This window comes from Neovison vison, chromosome 6 (genome assembly GCF_020171115.1).
Source record: "Neovison vison isolate M4711 chromosome 6, ASM_NN_V1, whole genome shotgun sequence".
In the NCBI taxonomy this organism is placed as follows: domain Eukaryota; kingdom Metazoa; phylum Chordata; class Mammalia; order Carnivora; family Mustelidae; genus Neogale; species Neogale vison.
Genome location: NC_058096.1, coordinates 59,006,535 through 59,016,284, shown reverse-complemented (window position 1 = coordinate 59,016,284; position 9,750 = coordinate 59,006,535). Strand labels below are relative to the sequence as shown.

At 42.2% G+C, this 9,750-nt stretch overlaps 1 protein-coding gene across 2 annotated transcripts in view; it reads right to left on the bottom strand.

Annotated features, from left to right (window-relative positions):
• Positions 1–7,244: 7,244 nt before the first annotated feature.
• The window catches only part of TMPRSS7 (transmembrane serine protease 7), a 36,962-nt gene continuing 34,456 nt past the window's right edge, over positions 7,245–9,750 (bottom strand). For both annotated transcript variants that reach the window (XM_044255043.1, XM_044255044.1), the window contains 2 exons: positions 9,247–9,383; positions 7,245–7,415 (listed from right to left, as the gene is read on the bottom strand). In XM_044255043.1, the coding sequence (XP_044110978.1) occupies positions 7,245–7,415; positions 9,247–9,383 (308 nt within the window). The remainder of the gene's footprint in view (positions 7,416–9,246; positions 9,384–9,750) is intronic.

The following is a 9,750-nucleotide window of genomic DNA, read 5'->3' as shown; positions in this document are numbered from 1 at the left end:
CAGGCCCCTGCGGGGTAGAGCCGCCGCGCCTACTGTGGGCTCGCGAGCGGAGCAGAGGAGGGCTGTTTTTCTGGTTTGTTCAGGGCGCTGCCGGCGCGGCCTTTCCCACTTCGCGCAGATCCGGAGCAGAAGCGGAGCCGAGGGCCCGGCCGGGTGGCGGCTGTGGCCGGGATGGGCCCGGCAGCGCGGTGCCCGCGGAGGAAAGTGGACGTTCCGCCTCCAGGAGCCACCTGCTGCCACGGCTTGCCTGGCTTTCTCTGCCTAGCAGAAGTTCATTCATTTCATCAGCAAGGAACTCCGAGGCATCTCCTGCGTGCCAGGCATCGTGCGAGGTTCCGAGCGGGTGGAAAATAAATGACGCCTTCCCTGTAGGAGTCCAGAGTCAGGCAAAGAGACGGGATGGGGTGCAGAGCAAAGGATGGGGTGGTGGAGGGAAGGGCAGGCTCTGGACCCAGGCTGCCCAGGCGGATCCCCTTTCACACGGTGCCTACAGGGAGACCCTGGGCTTCATCCTTCCTGCCAGCTTTCTTGTCTGTAAAGTTGGCAGCGTGTTAGTGCCTACATAATGGAGCTGTTGCCGGGATTAAAAGAGCTGATGTCAGTAAAGTCCTCGGAACAGTGCCTACCAACATGTAGAAAACATTCACAAATGTTTATTATCATCTGCCTTTGAGAAGACGAGTCACAGACACCCCTCACCCCCAACAACACACATACACGCACACACACAACCCGAGGGACAGGCATAGGCACTCACACACAAAGCATAGTTCAGAACTTCTGCTCTGGGGAGCCTGAAATAAGATTTGCTAAGCACTGTTTGCGTTGATCCTCTCGAGGTTCTGTTCTGAGCTGGCTTGCCCCCAACACAGGGATTGAGACCAGTGTGAGGCCCCAACAGGATGCATATAAATAAGTTTCACTTCAGAAGATGCTGACTTGAGTCCCAAAGTCTGGCATCCTTGATACCTACTGTTCAGCTGCTTCGTAAATATTGGATATCTAGTTGTCTCTTGCCTGGAACGGGATCATCTGGTCATCTAGGCTCTATCTGGCAGCCTTCAGGGTGCCTGGGCAGTTGGGTTCATTGAGCCTCTGACTCTTGCTTTTGGCTCAGGTCATGATCTCCGGGTACTGGGATCCAGCCATCCTTGGGCTCTATGCTCAGCATGGAGTCTGCTGGAGATTCTCTCCTTCTGCCTCTCCTCCTCCCTCCTCCTCTACCCCTGTACCTCCCCGGAGCTCGTGCTCTCTAATAAATAAATAAAATCTTTTTTAAAAAAGAATTGGAGCCTTCAAAGGGGGCCCTCCCAGTAGTATCTAGGGCGAGAGGACTGCAGCCCAGCAAGGAGGAAACAGACGGGAATAAATACTCTGACCTCGCTCTCTACCTGCCACTCTCCTTTCCGTGACCCCCTTTGGGAACTGGTGATAGAAGTTGGGGATCGGCCTCTTAGAGCTCACAGAAGAAAATGAATATAGGGTGCAAAGAGAAAGGAAGCCTGCACCTTTCTGCACCTTTCCCTACTGACATCTTGTCTTCTTTCCCACTCATAGGACACCCCTCTTTTCTGATCAGATTCCTTTTCCGTGCTAGCCCTCACCTCTCCCATTCTATTGCCACCCCCACTTCTTTGTATATGATGTCCCCTCTGCTAACAATGCTTTTCCTACCCATTTTCTGCATAGACCGTTCCCACTCATCTTTAGCTTCTAGCCAAGATATACTTTTCCCACAAAACCTTCCGTGACTTGCCTCCTCCACCAGAAGTTATTCACAGTCTCTTCTGAGACCAATACACATTGTACCTGGGCTAAATGCATCCGATTCAGGCCAATTTAGTTCAACAAATTGTACTGAGTGCTTGCTCTGTGTGTCACACATTCCTCTGGGTGCTTGAGACATGTCTAAAGAGATAGCTAAATAAAAGTCATGGCCATTGTGAGGCTTATATTTAATGAGGGGAAATAAGCTTAAACAACGTTTCTAAAATATTTGAAATGCCTTGTGTTATGGAAAAAAAACAAAGCAGAGGATGGGAGTCTGGAGTGTCTAGTGGTGAAGGTTAGGGAAAGAGGAGGGGGGATTACAAATAGGGCAATCACGTCAGGCCCCATCGAGAAGGTGGAATAAACAGGACATGGGGACACAACGTTCACCGCGGCAACTGTAGTTTAGAACATGTGTTGCATATTTGAAAGTTGCTCAGAGAGTAGATCTTAAAAGTTCTCATGGGGAGAGGGAAAATAACCTATAACTGTGTAGGGAAAGACATGAACTAGACTTACTGTGATGATCATTCACACAAATATAGAATCATCATCTTGTACACCTGAAACTAATATCATGTTAAATGCCAATTATCCCTTCAGTTTTTAATGGGCAGTTGGAACAAAGAGTTAAAGTTGGTAAGGACAGTAGCTGTGTTGTGTCAAAAGAAGAGGGACATTCAGGATGAGGACCGTAAAGTGGGGTCCGTTTGACTCTTACTGTCCGAGAATCAGTAAAGCAGCCTGAAGAGCTAACACAAAGGATCAGCAGTAATTTTTTTTGTTTTTTGTCTAAGCTCGTTGAGGTACCTGTGAAGTCCCAGTGCTTAGCTCCGCGTGGAGCACGGTGTCCTATATAAATATCGGTTAGTTGGAATAATAAAATTATATTCTCAGCAACAATGGTGTGTTAGGCCCAGGGCCCGAGACCCTGGCTAGAATCACCAAGACCTCTCAAACCCGGATCCCCAACCTTATCCAAGACCCATACAACCTTTCCCACAGTTCCCTGGTTTGACTGCAGGAGCTCAGTCTCAATGGGAGAGTCCCTCCCTGTGTTGGATGAATCGCAGCTGTCTTCCAAACTCTGTTTCTCCTCGAATAGATGCTTAAAATCTTCTTCACCCTCCAGAGGATCAAAAAACTACTGTTAATGGTCACAAACACACTCTACACCAGATCTCCTAACGCTTCTGAGTAGTGGGGAGCAGGGTTTATGTAATCTCTAAACTAGATTAGGATGCGTTTCTAGAATTACATAAACCTATCCCTTGCACACTGTTGGCAACTCTATGGTAATATAGGTTTTGAAGACAAACAGATTTAGGGCTCATCACTGTATGTTCTTGAGCAAGTTGTTTAATATCTGTGAGCTACTGCTTCTTTTTAAAGAGAGAGCAAGAGAGAGAAATAGAGAGTGTGCACACAGCAGGGCGGGGTGGGAGCCAGAAAGAGAGGGAGAGAGAGAATCTTAATTCTCAACATGGGGCTCGATCTCACCACCTGAACTCATGACCTGACTGAAATGGAGTTGGAATCTTAACCCACTGAGCCTCCCAGGAACCCCAAGCTTCGTTTCTCATTATAAAATGATTCCTACCCAGGAATTTTATTGTTAAAGACAATTAAATGAAGTAATTAGAGTAAAGCACTTAATCCTATGCCTGACAAATAGCAGGGTCTCAGTAAATGTTCCCTTACTTTCTGTGACTGTAATCATCTTTGTAACTAATAGCTACCCACCCCCAACCCTTAGCAGCCAACAATATTCCTTGACTCAATAGATTTTCTTTTTATATTGATTTGTGTTCCTGTCCTGTTGCATTTTTTTGATCACTGACACTAGCTGACACCTCCTAAGATTACCTGAACTACTTAAATTCTTACTTGCAACCTGTTTCTGATTTCTGATAACTGCAAATTTCTTAATCTCCAGAGAGCTGATCTAGAATGTAGGTAAGTGTCCCAATCTCTTCCTGAGGACTTTTTCATCCTGCCAGTCAGTCTGACTCTAAACTAAGGATTCAGAATGAGTAAGAAAGTAATGTTTCTCCCTTCAGGTAGAAACAAATTTAGATTAAACAATTGTTGATGGAAGTTGAAGATTTTAGGACGAGAAAACAAATTCTATACAGATTTGTTTTGCCATTTCTTTAAAATCTCTTTCTATAGGGGTAGCTTTTTAAAGGGTATCGTTCTTTCATAAAGTTGTTCAAACATGTTTTTTAAAGTATATGGTTCTTGCACAAATAGTTCTTTTTAATACAATTTCAAGTTATTGACTCAATTGCTTTAGTTTCCTTAAGGAGTAAAATGTATATAACATTAAAAAATTAAAACCTCTTTGTTGCCAAGACTTGATGACCAGTATAAGATTTTCAATTTTGCTTTTCTTGTCATAGTACTTGCTCTTTTTCTGTCTCCCTCCTTTGAGAGCAAATAATTTCCCAAATGATTATTGTATAAACCAAAAAATAAAGTAACATCATCTAAGTGACATCACCAAAGCACCAACGGATCTCATTACCTTCAAAGAGGCCTGTACTTCTGGAAAGCACAACAATATGTATCCATATATTGTCAGGTGACAAGCACTTCTACTCTAAACATAGGCAACTGGGTCAGCCTCTCAGACGAATCAAGCAGAAAACAGTTGAGGAAGGGTTGGTTTGTAATGTTGCATTCTGCAGATTTGAAGACACTGTGAAGGAGGGCAATATTTCCCAGTAGTCTGGCACATAAAAATGTTCCAGTCTTGGTTTAAGGAGGCCATTCCAGTCTATGAACTAAACCAGTTCTTTGGATTTGCCTCTATCCACACTTTTACAAGAATGAAGTATATAGTTCCATGTCATCCTGGCATCTAGGCATAATATAGCTAGATAAACTAGGTTGGTGTTTCTGAACCTTTTCCCCACCCCTGCACTGCTGAGGAACATGATATACTCACATTTGTGCAACCAAGTGTGTAGAATGGTAGCATGTATGTGTGGTTTGGAAAAATTCCCTGCGATGAATCTGATTGATAGATCATGCTACCCCTCCTCCATCTCCTAACTGAGATCACAAACTTATTCAAGGTGTTGGTGATGTTTTTAAATAGTAAATCTCCTTAGAATTGACCATGAATAAAAGGTACAATTCAGAGATGTCTGGATGGCTCAGTCGATTAAGTGTCTGCCTCCAGCTCAGGTCATGGGCTCAGGGTCCTGGGACTGATTCCCACATTTGGCTCCCAGCTAAGCAGAGTCTGCTTCTCCTTCTGCCTGCCGTGCCCCCTGGTTGCAAGCGCTCTCTCTCTCTCTCTCTCTCTGTCTCTGGCAAATAAATAAAATCTTAAAAAAAAATTATTCACGTTGTACCTAGGTCATAGCAATCCCAGGCAAAATAAACCTGGTTTTTAAGAACTGTCAACCTAATTTGTTCTTCTATACAGTGAATTTAGTAGCTAAGTCCCACTTTGTGAATTAAGGGGTGCATTTGGCACTCTGAATTGTACTATGCTATAGCTGGCTTATTGAATCCTTAGGGACCCATTCAGAAAGTTATCATTAAAATGTTGTCTTTTGGTGGGAGGTTGGGAGAACCAGGTGGTGGGTATTAGAGAGGGCACAGATTGCATGGAGCACTGGGTGTGGTGCAAAAACAATGAATACTGTTACGCTGAAAAGAAATAAAAAATTTTAAAAAGAATGTTGTCTTTTACCTGATGGAAACAATCTTTTGGCAGATTAAAATATATTCTCTGAACTGGGAATCGTTCACTATTTCAGGGACATTAAATCCATATTTCAGTTTTTCTGTCTGATCCAGAGAATGACCCCTTTTGCTCTCTTTCTCTCCTTTTACTGTTCCATTAAGATCCTCTGAAACCCCACAAAAACCATTTTCATTATTCTGGATCCTACTTAAAAATAGCATTATTACTTCTTTGACTTTGTCCCAGAGAAAACAAATAATATCATTCTTCTCCTTCCTGCTGTTTTCAACTAGTCAGTGGTATTGTTAAGTGAGGCCTCTGTTCATGGAAAGCCTATTCCACGATTGAATATGAAACCTTCTAAATCAAGATCAAATAAATCAATAACTATGATGTTTTGAGCATGTACTACAGGTTTACAACTATGCCAGGTATTATAATGCCCTGAAAATAGAAGTAAGTCTAAGCCATCACAGTTTTATTAAAAAAACAAGAAACAAAACCAGAAGCCAAATGATAATATTTCTGAAAAATTTGACCTTCAAAACAACCATCTAAAAATTCCCTTCTCGGGACGCCTGGGTGGCTCAGTTGGTTGGACGACTGCCTTCGGCTCAGGGCGTGATCCTGCAGTCCCGGGATCGAGTCCCACATCAGGCTCCCAGCTCCATGCGGAGTCTGCTTCTCCCTCTGACCTTCTCCTCGCTCATGCTCTCTCTCACTGTCTCTCTCTCTCAAATAAATAAATAAAAAAAAATCTTTAAAAAAAAAATAAAATAAAATAAAAATTCCCTTCTCATTCAACTGATGAACAGGATTATCACAATTCCTTAAATCCCATGTAAGTGCTTTCAGTCGAACTACCATGATGCTTCATTCCATGATTTTAGTGCAGATAGTTGATTGTCATCCTGGCATCCTGAAATAGCCAAGTGAGTTAGGTTGTCTGTTTTGTTGTTTAGTTGATGGTTTCTCTGTACACAATATTACCCTTTGCCATGGCTGAAGAAAGTCTGTTATTATGTAGTTAGACAAAATTCGATTGGAAACCAATAATATAGGTACTTCCTTTGTCAATAACTGAGATTGGGTTCATTTGCATTTATAAAAGCGACATTTGGTGCATTTACTTTTATTATAACACTGAAATCAGGCATTTTTTAAAATTTATTTTTTATTTTCAGCATAACAGTATTCATTATTTTTGCACCACACCCAGTGCTCCATGCAATCTGTGCCCTCTATAATACCCACCACCTGGTACCCCGACCTCCCACCCCCCGCCCCTTCAAAACCCTCAGATTGTTTTTCAGAGTCCATAGTCTCTCATGGTTCACCTCCCCTTCCAATTTCCCCCAACTCCCTTTGAAATCAGGCATTTTTAATGGAATTTTTTACTTTAATAAATTAGATTTGACTAAATCCTTATAAATATCTCTACCTTGAATAGAAACATAAAGAATGGATTCCTGAGCATCTTACCCATTTTTTACCTTATTTAAGAGTCTTGATTCATGACACTAGGTTTTCCTCCATTTCTGAATCAATGGCCCCTTGATGTTTAAGAAGGAATACAACTCTAGCCTTGAGGCAATTTTTATGGAATAAAATACATATTAATCTCTCTATCTTTCGATAAGTACCAAATGTAAGCAATCTGAAATTTACAGAAGAAAAAAAATTGGGTTTCCTTTTAGGGTTAATTGCTGCTTTTTTTTTTTTTTTTTTAAAGATTCGATCCCAGAAATCATAGTCAAAACTCCAACTTGTACTTTTACAAAAGAGAAGGGACATATTTATGAATCCAGGAAACAAAATTTGACACTCTTGTGTAAACACCAGGAAAGTTTGGTCTTCCGCATCCATGTCCCCAGCTAACGATGCCAGTCAAAATCCATTTTCCATCACTTTTTCTTCGACAAGATAAAGGTCCACCCGAATCTCCCTACACAAGAAGATAATGTAAGTAGGAAGTATCTTTCTCTCATGACCATCAATTTTGTCATTAATGTGTTTAATGGATTGTATCAAAACTCTCATTCTGGAAAGTTTTCACTTGGCCAATTATTAGGTAGTTTGGAGAAGGGTCAGGAAATAATATGAAACTTCTAATGTCATTTGAGAATTATTCTTCCCAAAGTCAAAAGGCTGCATTTATCACAAGAAATGTAATTTCTTAGTCCAAGAGTATCTTCACAATATTCTTATAGGGGAAACAACTTTCACACACCCCAAATGAAGAAAAAAACTCAATAGTAGTGGAGGTAGCCAAAGCAGTAAGAGTAATGATAATAACTGCTAACATTTGTTGAGTGTGAGCTGTCTGCCAACCTCTGTTTGGGGATCATTTAGCCCTGACAGCAACCTCAGGAACCAGGGTTATCTTGAAAAGTTGACCTCTGCCTTGGGGCCATGCAAATTCAGTGGTTGGCTTTGGATTCTGACAAAGAACAATGAAGAATGACACCCTGAGGAAACCCCCATGGCTTGCTGGCCCACAGCTGTCAAGGACAGATCACCCTCATTTGAGAGTTCCTTCTGATATCTCAACTCCAAAAAACAAAGATGAAAATAATTCAAAGTGTACACATAATTCCTACAGTATCTATCCTTTAAATTATAACATCTGGGCTTCATTTTTCAAGATTTGGAAGACAGGTAAACCTGCAACTTAGCTAGAGGCAAAGATAAAAAAGCATTCTGAATTTGCCCCCGAGTCCCACCCCCCAGTTCCAACCCTGCTTAACTGAATTCTGGCTGCTGAGAAACTGGGCTCTTTTTATTTTAATTATTGCCACACCAGCTCTACTAAGTCTAAGTTGACCTGTAAACTCTGATGGCTAGGTGGAACAGGACTATACGACTGCCTAGCCTCAGGAAGCAGCCAAAACTTAGCAGTTTTAGTATTAGACAGATAAGGGTTCACATTCCAGCTCAGGTATTTATTTACTAGCTGTGTGATCTTGGGTAATTTGCTTACCCTCTCTGTGTCCAGTTTCCTCTTCCATAAAATCGTCGTGAAAGAAAGACTTAAATGAATTTATGTAAAGGATCTAGTGCTTGCCACAAAATAGGAGTTCAGAAGATAAAATCCATTATTACAATAAGATGAGTATTTGTGGCATAGTGGCTAAGATTTAGAGAGATGTGGGAACAGCTCCCACTGCCCTCTTCAGCCTCAAAAGCATCTGTTCACCTTTTGGCAATCATATAGCTATCTGCATAGATTAAAATCTGAGACTTGGAAACATATCCATGAAGATGAACTCCAACTTGACCCCTGTCAGGAGGCCTAACCAGAGGCATAGGAATGAGTGTCCTCTGTCGCCTCTCCCACTCCTCTTTCCCTTTCCCCAGCCTATGCATCAAAGGAGCAAGTAAATAAAACCCTGGTATTTCAGTAGAGAAATGGCTGCTAACCATCCTAAGACACTGTGTGTGTGTGTGTGTGTGTATGAGAGAGAGAGAGAGAGAAACAGAGAGAGAGAGAGACTGCTTTGTTTTTTAGTTCTTGGTCACAAGAAAATAAATCATGGCAGAATGATAAATCCAAATCTCATTTTCTAAATGAGGAAAATACATGGGAAGCAGAAAATTGAGTTTTAAAGACCTAATTATTTAATCGCCTTTCCCTGATCTTAGGCAATTAGATTATAATTAGTCTCTGAAGTAAGGGAAATACCTGTCCTAGTTCTTTCCCAGTGTTGTGCAAGCTACACATGAAAGCACGTATGGAAAGCATGGCATCTTGGCAAAGGAAAGGTGTGATGACTTACCCGGCAGGCATCTCTCTTGCCTGACAGGACCCCTGCGCACAACATCCGCGAAGTGATGATCCCATAGGTGGAAACGCAGAGGGTTTGGTCAATGAGCTCTACCTCTGCTTGCTGCAAAACAGGGGAGCCTTTATTGTCTGGAAAACACATGGGAAGTGGAAATCAGGGTAATGATTACACTTATTCGGGGCGCCGTCAGACCACCTACTCACATTATCTCCTCATCCTCAGAACAATTTTTTATGGAAATTCTTTTATAATCCCCCTTTTGCTGATGAAGAAATAGAGGCTGAGGAGATTAGAGGGAGTGTCCGACCTGACGGCAAGTAATAGAGCAGGACTCACACCCAAGGTCTGACTCTATCTCCGGCTGAGCCACACTCCCTCATTACGTACTTCCTGTTTCCGGTAGGACTGTGAATCCCAAGAGTCACTAATACTGGTTGCGAGGCCTACCTTTTAAATGGAGCAGCATAATCAGATATAGGAGAGAGAACTGGAAAC